General features: G+C 33.3%; 1 protein-coding gene across 4 annotated transcripts in view; it reads right to left on the reverse strand.

Moving 5' to 3' along the window:
• RBM46 (RNA binding motif protein 46) overlaps positions 1–25,421 on the reverse strand; it is a 51,100-nt gene that overhangs the window by 9,504 nt on the left and 16,175 nt on the right. For all 4 annotated transcript variants that reach the window (XM_019809709.2, XM_034661487.1, XM_034661485.1 and 1 more), the window contains exons 3-4: positions 22,046–22,513; positions 20,530–21,312 (exon numbers count right to left, since the gene is read on the reverse strand). In XM_019809709.2, coding sequence (XP_019665268.1) covers positions 20,530–21,312; positions 22,046–22,513 — 1,251 coding nt within the window. The remainder of the gene's footprint in view (positions 1–20,529; positions 21,313–22,045; positions 22,514–25,421) is intronic.

The raw sequence follows: 25,421 nt of genomic DNA on the forward strand, positions 1-25,421 counted from the left end.
AAAAAAAAAAGTATGAGTTAATACATAATCAAAAAAATCTTTCTAAACCAATTAAGTCCTTATTAGTTGGTTTTTCCAAGAAGTACTAATAAAATAAAGGACTTTAAAAACAAATAAGATTGCCCAATTTCTGATAAGCAGATAGCCCAAAGAATCTAAACAACTTTGAAAAATATCAACATCCTTTCCTTCTATCATAAAAAGAGATAGATGGCCAAAATAATACTAAGCTTAAAAAAATACTAATTACAGCTAAATTTTATCTACTTGAAGCCTAATATAACCATATATAGTACAACTTTGGACATCAATACATTTTAGTAGTTATCTCTTTATATCCCTTAAAGCTTTCTGGTAGGGATGTACATCCAACCCTATGCTAAGATACTGTACAAAAAAGTATGAACAAATGAAAATATTTGATGATCCACACAGAACTACAGATTTTTAAATAGCCATCTTAAGGATAGTAACTCAGTAGAAAAAAAAAGTCACAATATTTTCTTAATATTTAACATGATGAAATTAGGTAACTTCAATTAATCCTCTGGTGAGAATTAGAAAATGCAGGTGATTACTAAAAAGCAAAATTATTTATTAAAAAACACTGAGAAGGACCAAGGAAGACAGTGAAGAATTATGGGACTATGATCCTGGATAAGAAGGAAAACCCAAAATAGTTTGCACATCTTTTAGAGGCGTGTTTTCCCCTAGAAGGACAGGCCAACTCTGAAGAGGGATCTGATAGCCAACAGAAGATAACAAGAGACCAACAAATTTCTGAAGATAAAAGGACAAAATTAGAGCTGAGGAGCTAGTGATAAGGCATGCCTGGAACCTGAATAAAACTGAACTAGAAGTAGAACAACTTTAAAAGAGACTAAATTCAACTTCAACTCTTCCCAATCCTGCCTGGACTAATAAGGCAATCTGGGATTGCCAGTCCCTTGGCCATCTTTCTGAAGCAAAATAAATCTTCCCTGAATAAAAAGAACAGCATGTTAGCTTTCAAACTACACCTATATTTTTCATAGACAATATCTGACATTCAATCAAAAATAACCAGTCATACAAAGATAAAACAATGTGACCTAAAACCAATAAAAACAACAGTCAACAGTAACTGATCTATCTACAGGGAATTTAGATAAAGTTTTCAGAACTGGATATTAAAATAACTATGCCTAATATGCTCAAGGAAATAAAAGACTAAAAATTTTGAAGGAAAAATGTAAATCATGAAAGTGTCAAATGAAATTCTATAACTGAGAAATAAATCCAAATAAAGGTCTGAAGAAAATACACAGATTAAACATATAAAAAAGTGGAAAATGCAGAAAGAACACAATAGATACATGGGATACAGTGAAGAGGTCTAACATAGGTGTAACTGGAGTACCACATAAAAAGGAGGAAAAAATGAGACAAAAGCAGTATTTGAAAACAGAATAACTTAGAACTTTCTGCAACAAGTGAATAACATTGATTCACAGATTTTAGAAGTCATGAAAAGTGTCAATTAAGATAAAAACCAAGAAAACAGTATGTAAGCCCATCATAGTGACACTTCCAAAAATGACAGATAATGAGAAAATACTAAAACTCCCTGCAGGGGTGAGGAGAGTTTATGTTCAAAGCAACAAATAAGTTAATTACAGCTGACTTCTCAATGGAAACAATGGAAACCAGAAGACAGTGAGTGGAATTATAACTTCAAAGGGCTAAAGGAAAACAACTGCTGATCTAAAAAAATATAAATATCCTTTCAAAAGGTGGGTGAATCAAAAACATATTCAGGTAAACAAAACCGAAGTAATCTGTAATAAGCATATCCACGCCAAAAGAAATACAAATGAATGTTCTTTGGACAGAATATAAAGAAACAATCATAGTGGAAACATGGAGATGTTATAGGAAATGAAGAGCAAAGGAAATGATAAATATGTAAATGGTAAATGAATACAAATGCATATTAACAAAAAAACTACTATAATTAGGCATATGGGGGTTAAAATACATGAGTTTAAAACATATGGAAATACCAGGGCACCTGGGTGGCTCAGTAAGTTAAGTGTCCAACTCTTGATCTCACCTTAGGTCTCGATCTCAGTGTCATGAGTTCGAGCCTCGCATTGGGCTCCACGCTGGGTGTGGAGCCTACTTATAAAAAAAAAAAAGATAAAACATTTGGTAATACCAAGACACTATAGAAATTGGAAGAAGAAATAAGTTAAAGCGTACAAAGGTTTTTGCATTGTCTAGAAATGTGATAAAAGCATTAATATTAGACTTCAGTAAGTTAAGAATGCAAGTTGGAGTCTACAGGGTAATCACTAAAAGAACAGTAAAGACTCTACAGCTAAATACAGCTAAAAGAGGAGAAAAGGGCCAAGCAATCATCTAAAGAAGGTAAGAAAAGAGAAACAGGGCAAGAGAACGAGGAATAGAGAGCAAATGGCAAGATGAGAGGTTCTAAGCAAATCAATAAGTACATTAACTGCAAGCTGACCAAACACTCAAAGAGCAGACTTTCAACAAAAGCAACAACAACAAGAATAACAACAAGAGAACCTATATACTGGTCTCATCTTATGGCTAAGATAAAGGAAAAGTAAAAGTTACAAAATGGAAAAATATATAATATGCAAACTAACCAAAAGATAGCTTATAAGCTTATGTTAACATCAGAGAAAGTAAAGTACACTTTAAGGCAGGAATGCATGACACAGCTAGAATGACAGTAAAATGATCAAAGGCACACTTCACCAGAAAAATATAACAATTCTAGATTTCTATGTACCTAATATATAACCTCAAAATATAAAAAGCAAAAACTGACAGAACCAAAGGAGGAATAAAAATAGACCTAGAATCACAGTGGGTGGTTTTTATAACCCTCTCTCAATAACAAAATGAGCAGACCAAAAAAATCATAAAACAAATTTAAATATGATTAACAACTTGACCTAACTAAATTGTGTGCCCCAAAAAGATATGCTGAAGTCCCAACTGCTCACACCTCTGAATGTGACCTTATTCAGAAACAGAGCCATTGCAAATGTAATTAGTTAAGATGAGGTCATAATGGAGTATGACAGAGCCTTAATCTAATATGATCAGTATCCCTACAGGAGTAGAGAAAAACAGAAAGGAGACTCCCTTGTGAAGACACAAACAGAGAGGGAAAAGACAATATTACAACAGAGGCAGTGACTAGTTATGCATCTATAAGCTAACAACTCGAAGACTGCTGACAACAGAAGCTAAAATAGGCAAGGAAATTCCTCCTGGCCTGAACCAGAACATGGCCCTGCCAACACCTTGATTTCTCACTTTTAGGCTTCAGAACTGTGGGCAAGTAAACTTCTGTTGCTTAAGTCACCCAGATTGTGGTACTTTGCCATAGCAACCCTTGTAAATATGCTACAATCACCAATTGCAAACACATTTTTTTAAGCAGGCATGGAATGTTTATATTAACTGGTTGTTAAAAAACAAAAGGACTGAAATCATACTTTCTGATCATAGTAAAAAATACATATAGGTAACTACAAAAATGTCCATATGTTTAGAATTTAAAATTTCCCATGTTCAAGAAGAAATCAAAATATTTTGAAGTAAATTATACCAATCAAATACAGCAAAATATAAGTGTTGCAGCTATAACCATACTTTAGGAGGGAAATTTGTAGCCTGAATATGCATATATTATAGTAAAAGAAAGGCTGAAAACTCTAAACTAAGATGGCTTCCTAGATGATATCTCACATACTCAAAAAATATATCACACCAATTGTATACAAACTCTTCAACAATACAAAGAGAAAAAACTTCCTGTTTTTAGGAGGAAAGGTGTGGGCCAATCTCAGTAACGAACACAGGTGTAAAAATCCTAAAGAAAATACCAAAAAAACAAATTTAGCAATACATAAAAAGGATAATGCATAACGACCAAATTGCATCTACTGCACAAATACAAGGTTGATATCACACTGAAACACCAATGCAGTTCACATTAAAAGAAAAAAAGATAAAAATGATATAATTATCTAAGTATATACAAAAAAGCATTTTATAAAATTCATCACCCAGCTCATTCTTGATAAAAACTCTTAGCAAACTAGGAATAGAAGGAAATGCCCTCAATGTGACAAAGGGCTTCTATAATATAAGTTACAACAAACATTATACCTTAATGGAGAAATAGTGAAAGTTTAAAAGGATGCCTTCTATCATCATTTGTATTCAATGCTGGACAAGCGGTTCTAGCCAGTGCAATAGGCAAGAGAAAAAAGAAAAGTATAAGGATAGAGAGGAAGGAAAAAGCTCATCATTTGCAGTTGATATGACTGTGCAGGTAGAAAATTTAAAATAATGTAGGACCGAACCATTAGAATCAAATAAATAGTTTTATTCAATACATAAAAAATAAATTTTATTTATATAAACAGGAACAATCAGGACTCAAAATTAAAAGGTACTTTTTACAATGGCAATGAACAACATTAAATACCTACAACTAAATCTAATAAAAGACGTAGGGGAAATTTTCACAGTAGGCTAATACTGAATGTTTGGAAAAATTTTAAAAAGCCTAAATAAATGGAGAGAGATATAATATTCATGGATCAGAAGTTCCAATACTATAAAATGTCGTTTCTTTGCAAATTGATATACAGGTACAATTCAATTTTAATCAAAGTCCCAGTAGGACTTCTTTTTTGGTATAAATTTGGTATAAATTTATAATCTAATTGTAAAATTCATACGAAATATAACGACTGAGAAGAGCCAAGATAATTAAGAAAAAACATGTACAGATGTTCTCTACCAAAGACTTTTCAAAGTTATGTAATTAAGACAATGTAGTAAATTAAATTAGATCAATGGAATAAAAATCCAGAATAAGGCATGTATGTGCATATAGGTGTGCACGTGTGTACATATACATACCTACTTGATTTACGCTAAAGGTGGCACTTCAGAGTCATGGGAAAAGGATAGTCTTTTCAATAAGTTGTGCTATGTAAATGATTATACCTACTGAGGGTAAAATAAAACTTGAACATGTACTTCACACCCTCACTAAATTTAAAAGATAAAAAAAATTTCTAAAATATAATATAGGAGAATATTTCTTGACTTTGCAGTAAGCAAAGATTTCTTGGCAGGACACAAACAGGACAAACTCTAAAAGACTGATAAATTGAACCATACTAAAATCAAAAACTTCTCTATTTTTCAAAGTGTACCATGAATAGAGTAGAAAGGTAAGCCACACAGTAAAAGAAGGTATTTGTAGAAAATATATCCAACAAGGGGCTTGTATCTTAAGTAATAAAGAAAAAAACAAGCAACCCACTACAATAAAAAAACAAGAAACTTAAAACAAGACAGACATTTCATCAAGAGGATATCTTAATGCTCTATAATCCTATTAAAAGATATTCAGTATCATTAGTAAACAGTGATATAAAAGTTATAATCTCAATGAGATAGCAATATATACTATCCAGAACGTTCAAATTTTCAAAGGTTAATAATACCCAAGTATTGGCAAGAATTTGGAACAACTGAAACCCATACGCTGGTCATGAAGTGTAAATTTATATAATCCCTGAAATTTTTGCATTACTTACTAAAGTTTTAAAAATATGAGCCACTTCTACTCCTGTGTATTCAACAGGAATGCATGCAAGAATCTTCACAGCATCATTATTCAAACAGCAAAAAACAAAAGCACCTCAAATTTCTATCAACAATAGAAACAGCAAATAAATTCTAACATTCTGATAGAGTATTACCATCAGTGAGAGTGAATGAACCATACTGCCACATGCAACATGGATCAATCTTCATTCATAAACATAATGTTAAAAGAAGCCAGATGAAAGTATATAAAATGCTGTATAAATCTCAAAAACACAGAAGTCAGAAGGATAGTTTCCTTTGGGAAGAGAGAAGGTAGTATGTACTTTGGGGTACAGACAAAGGAGATTTTTGGGGTGTTGATATTTTATGTCTTCACCTGATAGTTAAACAGATGTGATCCCTCTGTAGTAATTCACAAAGCTTACAGTTATGATTTGCGGACTTCTGTCTGTATGTAATGTAATAACTTACCAAGTTAAAAAATAACAGGGAATTACAACAGCTACCGGAGTGATATACATAAATGAGAAACTGATCATTTATAATTATGATTAAAAAATAAAACTCATAATACAATTATAAAGATAAAATGATTCAGAGTAATTTAAAAACTATAATTGTGGGGGCGCCTGGGTGGCTCAGTCGTTAAGCGTCTGCCTTTGGCTCAGGGCGTGATCCCAGTGTTCTGGGATCCAGCCCCACATCAGGCTGCTCCCCTGGGAGCCTGCTTCTTCCTCTCCCACTCCTCCTACTTGTGTTCCCTCTCTCACTGGCTGTCTCTCTCTCTGTCAAATAAATAAATAAAATAAAATCTTTAAAATAAAATAAAATAAAAACTATAATGGTGATTTTCAGTAAAGATGCTAATTGAAATTACTGTTAAATATGGAACCAGTAATCCCTCCATAAGGCCTTCACATACTACCACCTGGAAGGGTTTTTTGTTTTTTTGTTTTTAAGATTTTATTTATTTATTTGAGAGAGAGAGAGCATGAGAGGGGGGAGTGTCAGAGGGAGAAGCTGATTCCCTGCTGAGCAGGAAGCCCCATGCTGGACTGGATCCTGGGACTCCTGGATCGTGACCTGAGCCGAAGGCAGTAGTTTAACCAACTGAGCCAGCCAGGTGCCCCCCACCTGGAGTTTTACAATTAATTTTTGGTTATAACAAGTATTGACTGTTAATAAATTTATTTCTAAGAAATTATTTCAAAAGGAATTTCTTTCTTTTCTTTTTTTAGTTTCAGGTATACAACATAATGATTACTCAGTAAGGGATTATTCAGTAATCCAGACACAAGGGAAAAGCTAGGGAAAAGAAAAGACATGTCAAAAAGTCAAGAATAAGAATAGGATACATTAAACTTCAAAGATCAGAAACAGAATCTTGTTTTCCATAAAACTGCAATCATTAGATATGTTACTTTTAGTCTTCTGTTATATAGGAATAGAAGCCAAAAAAAGATAAACTAGGTAAAATTCCTACTAATTAGGGTATTTGTTTTCATTATATACACTAAGACCTAACATTGTAGATATCAATTGTTCTATAAACATGTGATGAAAAGTTTTTAAAATCACTTAAAACTAACTGTACAAGCACACTGTGTATCTTTGAAGATTTCACTGGTTTTCAGTTTGAGGAAGAATTCCATATAAATTTTTAAATAACTGGTACGAAAAGTGAAGAACTGTGTTTCAGACTTTCAGGTACGGCATACTGCTCGCTCTTCTTTTCAAACAGAAAATAACTGAATGCACAGGACTCCAGTATATTCCAAATGAAACTTCTATATTAGCAACCTGAATTTTCAGGGTTTTTCCTGCCTTTAGAAAACTAAAGTGAAAGAACTTCATCTTCTTAGTCTATACCTGTTTAGAAGAATGAAGAAGAAATGCAAGCTAGTATAAGTTTAGAAATAACATACAATAAATAAGCTATTGCCAATAATTCTCCATTTGTGAAGTTTTAACAAATGTTATAGATGGCACTAAATATAACTACAGCTTATGTAATGAACTTAAGAAGCTATTATCATAATGGTCAATAAAATTATAAAATTGTACCCAATATGATCCATTATATTTATACTCCTACAAACAAAATCTCCTATTCTTCCACTATCCAAATTTCACTTATATATATATTATATATAATATATACATCTTTAATATAAAATAATCCATGACACAAGTTTGTATTTCAAGGATTTCACTGTTTTGAAATACTCATTTCATCATTTTAAAAACTATATACTTAATGGAAATCTAAGTATATATCATCCTGTTAACCACCATTCATAATGTAATTATTCTGTATCTGTACCTACCAACTCCATATCTCAGATTTTTTTTCCCAACCTTTTTCACTTTCTGCTAAAGCACGCAGTCTTTATCTTTCAAAAGAATCTTTATCTTTTAATCTTAGAGCATTGTAGATAATTTTCAATTATTTGAAAAGCACTACATGCTAAGTATTAAAGGAGACAGTACTAAACTATACAAATGCAGTAAATAACAATTAAAAAAAACATACAAAGTCCCTTGACTTTACAATCCTGAGGGATCAAAAATTTTATAATAGTAAATAAACAGTAATATAAAAATTACTAAATTGTTGAGTAATATGATAAAGAACAAGTCATCCTCAGCAGTTACTATGTCTAGGAAAAGCTTAATATAAGAGGTTAAGTAAATGAAAGCAAGTAGAATATTCCCAGCAGAGTGAACAACACTAGGAAAAGCCTGGAAGTGCTAATGAGCATGAATTCAGATGATCAAAAGAAGAGGTATTTGTCTGGTTAGGTAAGATGGGGAAAACCAGGAAAGCATTCTGAACAAGACAGCGTAGACAGAGAACCTGATCATACCACAATAGTAAGCCACTGTTGGTTCTTAAACAAGGAAATAACAATGAAAAAACACAGACATAATCGGGAGTGAAAAATTATATGGTTGAATTATGTACATGAGATGTTTTGAGCATAATCAGAGAGCAAATGAGAGTACCAAACAGCAAGGGACCATAAAATAGATATAAACAAACTGCCTATTTGAAATTCTGTCTAGCATCTGATAGAGGGAAACAAACATCATCTGCCACCTTGACACATACACTCCTGGTTGTCAATGTTCATCCTAAACTTAAAAATCCCGAAGTTACCTTGTAAACAAAGTATGTTTCCAAGATCTCTGTAATTTGGAATGATTCATTAAGGTTTGAGACAGATGTCCTAGATCTGATATACGGGCTTGTAGGACTGGTAAAGATAAAACTGCCTCTGCAAAGGATATAAAGCATGGAACAAAGACCAATCTCCTTCTATTTTAATTTTTAGAAGAATAACTGGCCAATAATATCCTACAAGTTCACAGTCTGTTATCAAATGTTTAACATTAGACTAAGGTCAGTTTTTCCCTTGAATCATGTGACATTGCAAAGAACAGCTGCTAAGAGCATACAGCCTCTTAGCTAACTGAGGGATCCCAGTTAGCAAACTATTTAATTTCGTAAAGGCTCAGTTTCTTCATTTGTTACCAAAAGAAAATGTAGACATTAAAGTAATATTTACCCCAAGGAAGTATCAGAATAATTTATTATATAAAGGCATTTAGCATAGTACCTATATAAGTGTTCAAAGAATCTTAACTATTATTATTACTAATAATATTATATAAATGATTAGAAACGGTTTTCTTGGATTTGTTTTCTGAATAAATGTTATTTTTCAATACTTATATGGCACATTTTAATACACAAAAGGCACTACTGTGGGCCTTTTAACATTTTAACTCATTTAATATATACAATTACCCTACGACATAAATACGGTTAACATTCCCATTTTACAAATGAGGAAACTAAAGAACAAAGAGGTTAAAGTAACTTTTCCAAATAAGTAATGAAGCTGGGATATGAACTCAGGAAATCTGGCTCCAAATTCCATGTTCTTTTAGTCTATGAAGCCTATATGCTATACCAAATTTAAAGTACCGAATTTCATTTTGCTGAAATTCTTTCTAAATGCTATGTACTATTTCCTGATCCTCTCATCTCAGATTAGGTCAGGTCATCCAGTTATGCATTCTCATACACCCTGTACCTCTTCAGAGTGTTTTATCAGAACTATAACTGAATATCTTCCTCATAGAAGATAAACCCTATGAAGGCACAGCAGCTGGGTCTGATTCACTACAGATCCTCAGACTTTACAAAATACAGCGTTCAGTTAAGTATTTATTGAATGAACACACATATTAACAAGCATTAACAATCAGCTGCCAGTTAATAAACCAAAAAGGAGAAAAGAAAGCCTGAAGGAGTAAATAATAATAAACAAAAGGGTTATTCATAGGAGAATAAGAATACCAAAACCAAACTTTCTTACATTAAAGTTTCGAAAAGCACATTTTTCAGAGGGCTTCAAAACAGCAAGGCTAATAAACTCTAAGTGATGTTAAAGAAGATAATTCAGAGTTAAAATCATCTAGTAAATAGAGGAAATAGTCTTTCCTTTCCCCATACATTTGTTTAACAATATAAACAGATACAGAAACAGAGTTTTTAATATTTTAAACAGTTACATGGTTCTGGGTTGTATTAAATCATAATCTGCACCCCCCAAAACTTTCCTCTATTAGACTTAATTCTAACCCCTGGACTTCATATTAAAGTCTTTTTCCCATGTGCCAGCTCTTCAAACACTTGAAGACAGCCATCATATTTCCCCTATAAATACTTGTATTTATAGACTAAAAAGCCCCAAATTCTTCAGTTGTTCACTGTCCTACTTTGCATTAGAGTTTCCAAGTCCTCCCTAGTTGTCAAGGATTAATTAAGCCTTAGTGCCCAAAAGAAAACAAAACATGTCACATACAGTCTGAGCAGGATAAAAATATTTGGTTTGGAAACTACACAACTTTCCTAGATTACCCTGAATTATATGAATTTGAGAATCTCTAGAGTATGACGACTCATTCTAATTTTTATAAAATAATTCAAGTTTTTAACTCTTGGCTGGTTGGCTTTCATTCTTTGCCAACTTATTTACTTAATTGTAAAAGTATGTTATACAAACAGAAGAATATAAAAAATATAAATGTACAGTTACATTACTTACAAAATAAACACGTGTTCTCACCCCCAGGCTTAGAAACAGAAAATTATCAATAACTATGAAGTCTCTCTTGCATCCTTTCCAATTTCTCCCTCCAACCCTTAAAATAATCATGATCCTAATTTTTAAGTGTTAATCATTCCCTTGTTTTTCTCTATGGTTTTGCCACATATTCACATATCCCTAAAACAATACATTGTTTAGTTTTGCTTGACTTTATTTTTCTACTCATAATTTCTCATTGCTTCAATTCTTTCAATTTAAAATTTGAATCCTGGGGTGCCTATGTGGCTCAGTTGGTTTAGCGTCTGACTCTTGAATTCAGCTCAGGTCAGGATCTCAGGATCTCAGGGTCCTGGGATCAAGCCCCAAGTCAGGCTCCCCGCTCAGTGGTGAGTCGGCTTGAGATTCTCTCCTCTCCCTCTGCCTCTCCCCAGTTCCTGTGTGCTCTCTCCCTCTCTAAAATAAATAAATAAATCTTTAAAATTTGAATCCTTTTGTATTTTATACGTTTTTAATAATCCATTTCACATCTTTCAAAGAATGAAGTAAGGATTAAAGTGAAAAGCCCATCCATTATCAGCAAAAAAAAAAACAGAAAAGATAGAGGGAAGATGAATATTCTACTTAAGTCAGTGCACTCCAGCAATACGAGATAATGCCACCCTCCCCAATAGGAAACTGAGCTGAGGAGAAGTTTCCAACTTTTCCTAAGTTGGGTTTTATAACAGGGCTTTAGAATGTATGTAAATTCCCTGAACTGACGAACCATACGTGTAAACAGCATCCTGGGATAAATAAATATAACTAAATAAATACGCCAATTATACTTGGATTATTAAGTTTTGGTTTATTCATACCTCATATCTAAATATAAATATTTGGGAGCTGACGATAGAATTTTTCTTGTCATAGAAAAAACTCTCAATACAGCATATCAGATTAAAGGAAATGAAAATAAAAATTACCTAAAAATTCATTTAAAATCTTAAAGCAATGGAATCATTGCCTTAGTTACCAATTCAAATGAAAGAGTGCCTGACATCACCAATCTACTTTCTGAAGCCTTAGAGGATTGATGAAAAAGCTTGTCCATCTCCCTCCCCAAGTCACGTTCACTAATGTCATAACTCCTTGTTTGCACATGAACTACAATAAATACAAATAAATAAGTAAAAATAAAGTACAAAGGTTTTTAAAAACCAAGAGAAGTGAAGTTTTTAAAAAATACTGGCACATAAATAAAAGTAGATGACTGCAAAAAGAATAGAAAAATCACAGATATCCTAGATGCACTGCAATACAAAAAAATTTAAAAATCTTAAGTCTAAGGATGCCTGGGTGGCTCAGTTGGTTGGTGTCTGCCTTTGGCTCGGGTCATGATCCCAGGGTCCTGGGATGGAGTTCCACATCAGGCTCCCTGCTCAGTGGGGAGCCTGCTTCTCCCTCTGCCTGCTGCTCCCCTTGCTTGTATGCTCTCTCTCTCTCTGACAAATAAAATCTTAAAAAAAAAAAAATCTTAAGTCTACTATTAAGTAAATCATAGGAAAAAAATCTAAGAAATGAAAAAGGAAAAATAATTATGACTATTTCGACATATTTGTAAATCCCCCTCAAAAGCTAGGAGAGTGCTTTCATGGAGCAAGTAATCCTATTTTTGCTTAGTATCTCCTTCTTAAGAGAAAAGGAATAGCTTTCCAATGCTCTAGTACCACCTCTATTTCCATACTTGATAAAGCTAAATTTCATACCAAGGAATCCCTAAGGGATTCTTAATCATTCAAGGAAACTTGATTTGTGAGATCTCAAGGAAACATGGAGACATAATACATACAGGTAAGAATCATTTAAATTAATAAACATGTCCCTGCTTAAATTATTTTTTTACTCTTGGTAAAAATTATTAACTTTATAGTGCAGAATATAACTTTAAGCCTTTTTTCCAAAGATTCATAATGGCTCACTTGGAATCTTATAAATTCTGTGCCCAAAATAATCTATAATTTTCATAAATTCGTAACTACTGATATGGTCATTCTTGAACCAAAAATTAACACAGCAATGGAAGAAAAAAAAAAGCCACACACATATATGGCACATAAGCTGCAAACTGATTTGTTTATGCCATGATCTGGCCAGTAAACAAGCAGACTGGAACGTGTATTGCTGAAACAAAGGTAACAAGAAAAAATATTAAGTTAATGGGCTTGCACTGCAGACTTACAAAAATCTACCCACAAAACAGGCTTAAAAAAAAAAAGTTAAAAAAAGTAAAGTATTTCTAGTAATAATATCCTTTCTAGAAAATATAATGAAAGAAAATCAAAATGTGCAAGAGAAAAAGTGAAGGCCAACATAGATATTTACTGTATAAGGAAGCTGGAATTGCACATCCTAGGGTTTTTTTTTAATTTATTTATTTATTCAAATGCAAATCCCTTGAGTTAATCTGTGTATAAAAATCAAGCTATGCTGTTTAAACACAAAACAAAAGAGACATTTCAGAGTGCACTCACCAAATTATCAGGCAATACAATTACAACTGATTGTTTTCTAATGATTGCATTCCTATATATTTTAACCTACATACAAGTCATTTTTATAGTTCAAATGTCACTTACTATGAGATAAATAATGGCTCACATGTAACTAGCATATCTTTAGGCAAATACTACAGATTTAAGAAGCAAGGAAATCTGAGTACTTATTAATACTCTGGTGATTTAAAATTTCTAATTAGATTGGGGGACTAAAGTTTTATCTTGCTTTCTTTTGTTTTGAACCCCCAGAAGTAAGAACACCATTCTTGGAGGTAGTGCACTACCATGTCTTAATAGAGGATGTATTACTCTAGAACAGAGGATCAATTGCTGTAGAGTAGATGATATATCTGAAATTAACTAATAAAAGTTATTTAATCTAACCAAAAGGCTTGGAAGCAACTGACACTGAACAATTTTAAAGTAATTAAAAGCACAGATGATTACTTGAATAAAATCATAGTAAAACCATTTTTAAAACAATAAAAATAAAACAGTAAAACCAGTTTTTTAAAACATTTTGTCTCCCTTCACTACTAGTCCACTCAACAAATTATATTGCTATAGCCTAAGAACTTATTGTCTACTAAATTTTAAATAGAAAACAGAAATTAGGGCATGACAGGCAGAAGACTAATGAAGCTTTTCACACAGATTTTGCTGATTCTACCCCCCCCCCAAATAAGTAAGACATAAAGGAGAGAAATATCAATATAATACTGAAATTCCTTTCAAAGCCATGCTATAAAATATCTTTAGGGGACATTATGTGGCAAAATTATAAACTGCTGCTGACATCTAAGAATGGAATATACATGCAAAATTTATTGTGGCATTTGAAAGAAGAGGGGAAAATTTACAAACCATAATTTTTTTAAATATTAAATGACAAAACCAGATATTAAATTTAAAAATAAAGCAGCAGCTAGTGTTAAAATGTGTATTAGAATAAGTATTTTAGGAATGTATTAATCAAAGATACGAAAGAAAAAGGGATCAAAGATGATTAAATAAATATATAAAGCAAATAAAATCACAGAACACATTAGCCAGTTAATAACATAACTATGGAACAAATACTGGTCACATGATATGTTTTAATACACATCATTATTTTCTTAGATTCTCTGTTACAAAAGAAAACAAATTTCCAAACTTTTAAGTAATTAGGTTGTTTTATAAAATCTTAGTTTTGATTATATTTAACTGAAAAAATTCAGGGAAGGAAATAACCAAAAAGCAATTACTTGTCATCATGCAAGTAAAATAGGAGACTCTTTCATTTTTTTTTTCCAGTTGTTCTGCTGTGAAGTAGACAGATAAAAGCTTTCAGTTATATAAAGGAAGGGATATTAAACTGATAGTTAATTCTTACAAAAGCAGCTCTTGGTTTTAAACTATTTGAATTCAAATATATATTTTGGTATATATAAAAAGAATTAATTCAAGTATTATTTTTGGTTCTTCATAAGATTTTTGACTGTATTTTAAACAGAACCATAAGTTGGGGGGATAAAGGAATCCTTAAAGCTCACCAGGTAAAAACCCTGATATTTTAGAGGCGAAGGCTTTGAAATGCACAGAGGGAATGATTCATTTGCCATCCAAGGTCACGGTTTGTTGGTGGTTGAGGCTACAGGTTCTTATATTTTTACTCAATACTGTTAAAAGCTGCTTCTTCACATTACTAACTCCATGATAATTATGGTTCATTAATACAAAAGTGTTAATACAATAAGAATTATGAATAAACCAGATGATGATATTGCAGGAAAAAATAGTATGTGTTTCAAGAGGAACAAAAATTCATTTTCATGAGCACTGGGCCCCCTAGCGGGTCAAAGACGCATAGTTGAGTTAATGGAATTTTCATCTCACCATTTGGTCATATGAAAACAAATTAATGTACAAATGTTAATGCTATTCATACTTCTTATTTAACTAGGTGAATTTTAAAGCAAATTCAGCAAATTATTTTTCTTTAAAATATCAATTTGAAATAGTATCATCAAAGTTAGGTCTGTAATTAAAACTGGGAAAATAACTTTCTAAAAGCATTATTTTTCTTTTAATTATTTATAATAAATTTCATTATAATATGATACAACCATTATAAATATTTAGCTTGTCTCCCAAAATTATTTCCTAAATTTAAAAAAAAAGATAGTTTGTCTGTTTCAAAGCAATCTGTCAGCAAATTTTTTTAATCGAAATTTTATTTTTGCATTTCTGCCCATCAATCTGGAAATAATGATAGCTCATAAGAAAAAAAGCACCAATTATTTTTCAGATTAAAACTTCTCAGACGTTTTACTTTCATCCCATTGTATCTTCTATTTTATAACTTTCAACCAAATTACAAGTGCTAGCAAAAATCAAAACCTCGGGGCGCCTGGGTGGCACAGCGGTTAAGCGTCTGCCTTCGGCTCAGGGCGTGATCCTGGCGTTAAGGGATTGAGCCCCACATCAGGCTCCTCCACTAGGAGCCTGCTTCTTCCTCTCCCACTCCCCCTGCTTGTGTTCCCTCTCTCATTGGCTGTCTCTATCTCTGTCAAATAAATAAATAAAATCTTTAAAAAAAAAAAATCAAAACCTAAGTTTAATGATATTAAAGGGATAGCAAAGATAATGGCTATCATGCTTGGAATATATATGTAAATATTTTACCACTCTATGACCAGAAAATATTAAAAATTATAATAAGCATGTCATTATAAAGTCAAATATGAGAAGCAATATGCAAGTCAGCCATAAAATGAATACTGAAAATAGAAAGGAAGGAGATATTAAAAAGCTGACCATAAAATGATATATAAAATAGTCCATACAAATTAGGGTGGATTCATCCAGAAAAAATTACTTGCTCAGAAGAAAAGCAACTAAAGCCAACATAGTTGTACTAAAAAAACAAAACAAAACAAAAAAAACTTGCAAAGTTTTAAAAAGTAAGACTGATGAAATTTCAATTAACTAAAGTCCACATCTTCTCAAATTCTAATCCTTAAAATCTTACTGACATCACCAAAGCAAACACTACACACAACTGTTTGCCATTAACCCCCCACCATGCTATTTTTCTAGCAGGTATTTGCTCACATTGCGCCCCTCTGCCCATAAACTCTCCTCAAGATTTACAACTCTAATCAAGTGGGAGGTGTGCCCCTCCTACATACTTTCAAAACTTCTGCAGAGTTTGTCTCTGCCTTCTGCAGTAGATCATGACTCCTTAAGACCAAAAACAATGTTTTATTTATATTTAGCTCCTGACTGCTACAAAAGTACGCTTAGCACATGAGAGGCACTCTTATCAGTCATAACCAAAACAACAGTCTACAAGTCAGATGAAGTTAAAACAATGGCACAAGTTGGTCTGTGACAGAGATTCTTTGACTCCTGTTTGAAAGCTTTGTGTAGCTCATACAAGTAAAAAACTGCCATTTGTGTCAGTATTACACAAGTATTCTTATTATAAATAAGAAAAGAAATGCCTTGCCTTCAATTAGTTATTAATAAATTGTATAACAAGGTGAATTGCCAATATACACTTGAGGCTACTCCCTCCTTCTAGTAAGTATTCTCCAGGACTTGCTTTCTTCAAAACTATAACTCTCCAGGACCTTCCTTTATTTCCTTAATTTTGCTTATCCCACTCCAATGTGGTGAAGAATCCTCCAGGGGAAAGCAGTGGCAAAACTGGAAGGCCCATATTCAAAACAGAGGCAAAGTTTTAGGAAAAGCAAGATTATTCACAATGGTAGTCTGATCCATTATTAAACAGATACAAAATTATGAAATAGAAAATGCTTATATAAAAAGATATGATACTGAATGACCCATGATATCTCCATACATCAAACACTTGGCACAGAACCTATCTATCTCTTAGCCCACAAGTATGTATTCTATGTATTAAACCCACTGAGTATCCCACATACTATAGGTTCCTAAATATAAAGAGGTGACAATTTCTTATCCCACTGGTTGGGTAATCAGTTTCCAATGAGGTTAGAGAGATCATTCTCTGACACTATAAAGATGAAGATAGTCTCCAATTTTGAAGTTAAAAAAAAAAAAAAAAGAGGGTTCAATTTTGGCATTAATCCCAGCTTTTAGCTTCTTCTATTAGGGGTATTTTGCTTAAAAGAGAGTACACTTTAAATGGGACCAAAAAACCCAAATTTTTTTAAAAAATTGATTGTAAAGTACTACCCACCAAGAAATTTTGGGGTTCTGCTAAGAGCATTAAATGGTCACTAGAAGTAAATTCTCTGATCTCTAGTACTCGTTTAGGTACCTATTATCCCTTTAAGAAAACAATTTTCCTCGTAACACCAATGATAATCATTTAACTAAAGTCTAACTTTTTCTCTGTTATTTTTCAAACTTGAAAAATGGGCATGGTAATACCAAAACAATGTGGATATTAAAAGTACATTCTTAAAGAACTCTGAAATAAAAAGGTAAATGACTATATCACATATAATAGTCAAGGATCATCAAGGTAAGACTGGATAATAATGCTTAAAATAGCATCAAACTGAAAGGGTTAAGAGAAAGGTATCAAAACAAACTAAAAAAAAAAAGAAAAAAAATCACTACTCCCAAAGAAAACCTCCTGAGATAGTAAATTCACTATCTAGAGAAATTCTTTAAGAAATTCTTTAAGAAAACAGAGCCAAAAATGATTTAGTACTTAATGAACTCTATTTGAGACTCCAGGAACCAATAACAACCTCTCAAGATCTCAGAAAAATCCAATGCTTGAAACATGTAAATATTTAGCTGCATAGGAAGAACACACCACTACCACCAACTGATCTTAACCCTTAACCACCCAATAAAACTTTGCAACCTTTAGATCTGCACCTAAAAAGGCATCAACTGTTTAAAAAGCCCAGAGACTCCAACACTAACAGAAGTAGAAAGTGAACCAGAATACTGCCACAACAATATTCAATCTACATATATCTTAATCTCCCATATGGCAACAGGTAACCTCCCGTCTGTCTATACTTCCTGCCCTACTTTAATAACCTCCAAAGGTCAGGCATTTGTTTTCTAATCAAAGATTTCTAGACCCCTGATTTCTGATTCTTACACTTTCCTAAATTCTATCCCTCCTTATCCTCAGCTGCCTCTACTCAACCTTCACTCATATTTCTGGTCAACTGCAATAAGGATTTTTATGTTACTTCCTATAGATAAGGCCACAAGCCTTGTGTAGTACATCCAAACAAGCCCTAGTGCTTAAAATTAAAATTTCTGGCTTATATTTGGATCTTGGGTCTTCTCTCTGATGGTAATTAGAAACTGAGAAAATATATGAAACACAAATTGTCCATTTTTTTTATTGTAAGTAGCTTTTATGTAAGATTGATAAAATCTGAAACAGATGAGTAAAGCAAACTGTGCCTTCTAAGTATTTCATATATTGAAGCTAATTACATCCCTAAATAACAAAATCAAGTTGGGACTACTATACATGAACGGGGGTTCTCTTTGGGAACTATAAGGTCAATACAAATTAACTATGGTCCTAGGACTCAAGTAAAAACCATCTTAATAATAGAATTAAAAGCTGATGAAAAGGGGCGCCTGGGTGGCACAGCGGTTAAGCGTCTGCCTTCGGCTCAGGGCGTGATCCCGGCGTTGTGGGATCGAGCCCCCACGTCAGGCTCCTCTGCTGTGAGCCNTCTTTATGGGATAACCAGATGGGCAAATCATGTCTAAATAGAAAATGTACATATACTAAGACTATATTTTAAGAATCTTGAAAATTTAAGCTAAGTTAAATTTGTAAGGGAAATGAGTAGGGACAGAAATATGTTTCAGCATTACCACGTTAGATCAGATACAAGTATCCTGAGAAAATCTTGCTCAGCAACTAATTACCTATATTCTACTCCAAAAAAATAATTTGATCCATTTTTTCTAAGAACCCTAATTTGAATTATTTGCTGCCCACATAATTTTATCTCTAACTTAAATTGTCTTTATTAAAAGAAAAAATGGAAGGCTTCTATTTTGTGCATTAATGAAAATCATACTTAAGAATTTATTAATTTGAACGACTGTAAAATTCCCAAATGTTTCCAACTAATAATTGAGGACACTACCAAAAAGTTTCTTTGAAAGAAACCCTACCTCCAGGCCTAAAATTCTGATAATCAGAATCTCCTAAAAATATGCATACTGTGGGAGTGGTTATGATGGATAAGCACTGTGTAAAATACATCTATACAATGTATAAAATTCCCTCTCCCCTTGACAATGCTTTTCCTCTTAGACTGCCTTCTCTTTAACAAATTTGAGAGTATCAATTTTAAATAGACATAAGCTTCAGTAGTATGGTTCTGCAACCATATAACAAATCAATTTTAAGCTAAGAGTTTGGCAATTATATAATCAACAAACAATTATAATCCTTCTTGGGGACTCTTCCCTTTTATTGCTATTTTCAAGAAACCACTATTCTTCCAATAAATATTATTTGGGGCACAAAATAATCACCAACTGCAATCTACAGCTGTGTCAAAAAAAACGGAAAAAGTGATGGTTGGGGGGAGGCTAACATAACAATGAAAAACAGAAGAAAATACCAGAGTGATATTGCATCTCTTCCTTCACAATGCAAAATATTTTGTTACCAAAGCCTTTTTAACTATCTCTCAAAGGCATTAGGGAAACTTACTTTTTTAAAACCTTGAAATTAAAGAAGATAATGGTCTTAAACATCTCTTAGTGATGCTTTTTGTCTTTCATGAGTATAATGACAAATTTCCAGATTGGTGAGCATAAGGCTGTGTCTACACATAACCCATCTGAAGTACTTCTGATTTTACCAACTCCCTACTGCTGCCCCCCAAAATGATTCCTGTGTAGACTTCACCAAAGATGTGAGGACACTCTTACAAACTGGTTTAAGTAACATCCTATAACTTACATAGCAATTATCAAATAAGGATTAGTGATTACAAAAACAATAAATTCATGAAATAAGATCATGAACTCTGTAAATCAAAACCGAATTTTACCCAAAGAAATGTTTAAAAAGTTAAACATAGAAAGATTATAAAGGAGAAAAGTCTCAACAAAATATACCATGAATTCATAAAATTGAGTTAAAATTTATTTTAAATACCATGAATTCAAAATAATTTATAATAATAGTGTTTCCTAGTTTCATATTTTACAATTATTATTTGAAGTATTTTTAAACTTACCCAAATGAAGTAATGTAAACTGGGCTGCCAGTTCCTTCGCATCTTCTAACGTAGTACAGAGTTTGTCTGGCATAAAGTAACTCTGCGATCCATTTGCAATAGCAGGAATAACAATTTTATACACCAAGAGTACTTTCCCATCTTGACTTGTTGTTGAATATAAATAATATTCTGGTGGTGCCCAATTATTTTTGTTGCAGTAATAATCCAAATGCATTACTGCAGAATTGAAATGATTAGATTTTAAAGAATACATACTAATTGGAGTAAGCTTTGTTCCAGGAAAAAATGGATAAGTGCATCTTTCAATTTCAGGGGGGCTTGGGCTATGCTGACCATTGAGACGAGCTGGAAGAGTTGGTGGTTTGCCTAGAGTTTTTGGGTGGCTCTCTTCTTTGTTAGCAAATACAATCAGGTTTTCAGAATTAGGGCTAATCTGACCATTAAGATGCTGCCTCCAAGTGTTTTCTTTATTTACTGGTTTTGCCAGTGTTACCTCAATACTTGCTCCATCAATGCATTTTCCATTCATAACAGACATAGCAGCCACTGCATCTTCTCGGTTGAAAAAGTGAACAAAAGCATAATCTCTAAGTTTCTTTACTCGTTCAACTGCACCAGGTTTGAATTTGTTGAATTCTGCTTTAATAGTTTCCTCTGTAGTTGATATCATTAAATTTCTTACATAGAGAACTTTAACTCTCTGCATGGTTTCCTCGTCAACCTCTTTCTCTGGGTCAGCCCAATCTACCTGAATGGTATGGCCCCATAGTTGGAATGTACCTGTAAAAAAAATAAATTAAAGAAGACAATTAAATCAACTAAAAGTCAAAAACTATCAATAAAACTTTCTCCATAAAAGCAGGAACTCAAATACCTACCAGTATAGTATATTTGGTTAAAACATTAGTTTCTCACATGAAAACGTCCATGAGAGTTTTTACTAGGGCAAACCCATCCAGAACTTATGGTGGAATTCAAGAGTCAACAGAGCAAATACATTTCAAAAACAGACGTCTATCAGGGAGGCTGGGAGGCTCAGTTGGTTAAGCATCTGCCTTTGGCTCAGGTCAGGACCTCAGGGTCCTGGGATGGAGCCCTGCATTGGGCTCCCTACTTGTTTGGGAGCCTGCTTCTCCTTCTCCCTCTGCCACTCTCCCTCCCTCTCCCCCTGCTCATGCTGTCTCTCTCTCTCTCTCTCTGGAATGGGTTAGATCTTAAAAAAAATAAAAAATCAGAAGAATTATCTACTGTCTTTTGGATTTTTATCAAACAACAATTAACACAATAAAAGCATATATATTCAGTAAAAATTAGTATATTACAGATAATGACTCATTTTATAGGAACAACTTCTTATCTTTTCAGAACCCTTTATTTTACTTCCTTACTCAAAAAATCTCTATACCTAAGGGCATTACATATTTTCAAAATATTGTTCTATGAGGTGCTATCATTTTTACATATTTAAAATAAGGTTAATATGAAAAAATAAACTTTAAAAGGTTAAGTTTACCTGGAATTAGTTTTCTCCTAGCCATAGCAGCAGCTCTGTGAGATTCATATTCAACAAATGCAAAACCACGATTTTTGGTCTTATCAGTTGCACTTGGATAAACAATGACATCTACAACTCCTTCTGTAACTTTCTTCATTTCATCCAAAATTTCTTCTTTCTTCTTTTCCTTAGGAATAGCTCCAATAAATAATCTGCAGTTATCCAAGCTTACACACACACCAATAAACTTCCCTGGTCGAATCTCATAATTATTAAGAATTCTGATGGCTAATTGGGCCTCTTCTTTTGTAGTGTACATCACAAAAGCATACCCTCGATTTTCACCACTAAATTCCATCATAAGTCGAAATTCATATATCTTTCCAGCTCTTTCAAATACAGGAACTAACTCATCTTCATACATGTCACGAGGTATTTTTCCTACAAAAACTTCACAGCCTCTAGGAGGAGGTGGACCTTCCCAACCTGAAAGACAAAAATAAACAAATTCTAGTAAGATATTTATATGCATTATTCAACGATTCATTCATTCCACAAATTTACTGTGCCTTCTATGTGTTATACACTATTCTAGATGCTGAGGACACAACAGTGAACAAAATAAAGGCCCTTTCCTCATAAGGCTTATATTCAATAGAGAAAAGAGACAATGATAAGTGCTATGAAGAAAAATAAAGCCACAGAAGAGTTGATATTCTCGGTAGTCAGTTAAACCTTCTCTGAGCATATGAGGTTTAAGCAGAGACATGAAAAAAATGAGGGAATAAATCTTCAAAATACATCATTAAGAAAGAGCAAGAGTTTTACATGTTAGTACACATACAGCACACAGGCCTGTACAGCTAATGCATGCTTGAGGTAGTATTAAAGTGGTAGTCAGTGCCACCATCCATGTGGCTAGAGGCCAAGATTTTAAGTCTAATAGAAAGCTAATTGGAGGGTTCTGAGCAAATAAATTACACTGGCTACTAGTAGAAAGGCAAAACATCATATTTATATAGCTGTTTCCATCTGGTTTGCTTTCTAGTATAAATACCACTCCTCTACTCACTGCTCTTCCAAATTCCTCCAAAAAACGACCTCTCCTTTAATAGCTAAAGCACTCTTTTCCCCAGTGGCTCAATACTGACTTCTTTATAAACCCAACTAGAAAACCTGAAAGACTTCACCAAAAATTGCTAGAACTGATACACAAAGTCAACAAAGTCACAAGTACAAAATCAATGTACAGAAATCTGTTGCATTTCTTCTATACACCGATAAGGAAGAAGCAAAAAGAGAAATCAAGGAATTGATCTCATTGACAACTGTACCAAAAACTGTAAGATAACTAGGAATAAACATAACCAAAGAGGTAAAAGATCTATACTCTGAAATCTATAGAATGCTCATGAAAGAAAATGAGGAGGACAGAAAGAAATGGAGAAACATTCCATGCTCATGGATTGGAAGAACAGATAATGTTAAAATGTCTATACTACCTGAAGCAGTCTATACTTTTAATGCAATCCCTATCAAAATACCACCAACATTTTTCTTTTTAAAAAAAAAAGATTTTATTTATTTATTTGAGAGAAAAAGAGAGCAAGCACGAGAGGGGGGAGGGTCAGAGAGAGAAGCAGACTCCCCACTGAGCAGGGAGACTGACATGGGGCTCGATCCTGGGGCTCTGGGATCATGACCAGAGCCGAAGGCAGACACTTAACCAACTGACTCACTAAGGCACCCCATCCACCGGCATTTTTCAATGAACAAACAATCCTCAAATTTGTATGGAACCACAAAAGACCCCAAATAGCCAAAGCAATCTCGAAAAAGAAAAAGAAAAACAAATCTGGAGGTATCACAATTCTGGACTTTGAGCTATATTACAAAGCTGTAATCATCAAGACAGTATGGTACTGGCACAAAAATGAACACATAGATCAATGGAACAGAGCAGAAAACCCAGAAATGGACCCACAACTATATGGTCAACTAATCTTTGACAAAGCAGGAAAGAACAACCAATGGAAAAAAAGACAGTCTCTTCAATAAATGGTGTTGGGAAAACTGGACAACAACATTCAGAAGAATGAAACTGAACCACTTTCTTATACCACACACAAAAATAAATTTAAAATGTATGGAAGACCTAAGTATGAGACAGGAAAACATCAAAATCCTAAGTGAACACAGGTAGCAATCTCTTTGACCTCAACCATAGCAACTTCTTTTTTTTTAAGATTTTATTTATTTGTTTAGAGTGAGAGGAAGAAAGAATCTCAAGCAGACTCCGCACTGAGCATGGAGCCCGACGTGGGGCTAGATCTCATGACTCTGATATCATGACCTGAGCTGAAATCAAGAGTCAGATGTCTAACCAACTGAGCAACTCAAGCACCCCAGCTGTAGCAACTTCTTCCTAGACACATCTCCAGAGGCAAGGAAAACAAAAGCAAAAATGAACTATTGGGACTTCATCAAGATAAAAAGCTTCTGCACAGTGAAGGAAACAATCAACAAAACTAAAGTCACACTACAGGATGGGAGAAGATTTTTAAATGACATATCTAATAAAGGATTAATAGCCAAAATCTATAAAAAACTTACTAAACTCAACACCCAAAATAAACAAATAATCCAGTTAAGAAATGGGCAGAAGACATGAATAGACATTTTTCCAAAGAAGACATCCAAGTGGCTAACAGACATGAATAGCTGCTCAACAACACTAATCATCAGGAAAATACAAATCAAAACTACAATGAAATACCACTTCACACCTGTCAGAATGGTTGAAACTAACAACACAAGAAACAACAAATGTTGGTGAAGTTGCCAAGAAAGGGGAACCCTCTTATACTGTTGGTGGGAATGCAAACTGGTACAGCCACTCTGGGAAATAGTTAGGAGGTTTCTCAAAAAGTTAAAAATAGGACTAACGTACGACCCAGCAATCGCACTACTAGGTATTTACCCAAAGGATACAAAAATACTGATTTGAAGGGGCACATCACATACACCCCAATGTTTATTGCAGCATTATCAACAATAGCCAAATTATGGAAAGAGCCCAAACATCCATCAACTGATGAATGAATAAAGAAGATGTGGTGTATATATACAATGGAATAAAAGAATGAAATCTTGCCATTTGCAACAACATGGATGGAGATAGAATGTATTATGCTAAGTGAAATAAGTCTGTCAGAAAAAGACAAATACCATATGATTCCACTTATATGTGGAATTTAAGAAACAAAACAGATGAACATAGGGGAAGGGAATAAAAAGAGAGGGAAACAAAACATAAGAGACTATTAACTACAGAGAATAAACTGAGGATTGCTGGCGGGGGGGGAATAGGACAATGGAGGGTAAGGGGGGGGCT

This window comes from Ailuropoda melanoleuca, chromosome 5, assembly GCF_002007445.2.
Source record: "Ailuropoda melanoleuca isolate Jingjing chromosome 5, ASM200744v2, whole genome shotgun sequence".
NCBI classification, from domain to species: Eukaryota; Metazoa; Chordata; class Mammalia; order Carnivora; family Ursidae; genus Ailuropoda; species Ailuropoda melanoleuca.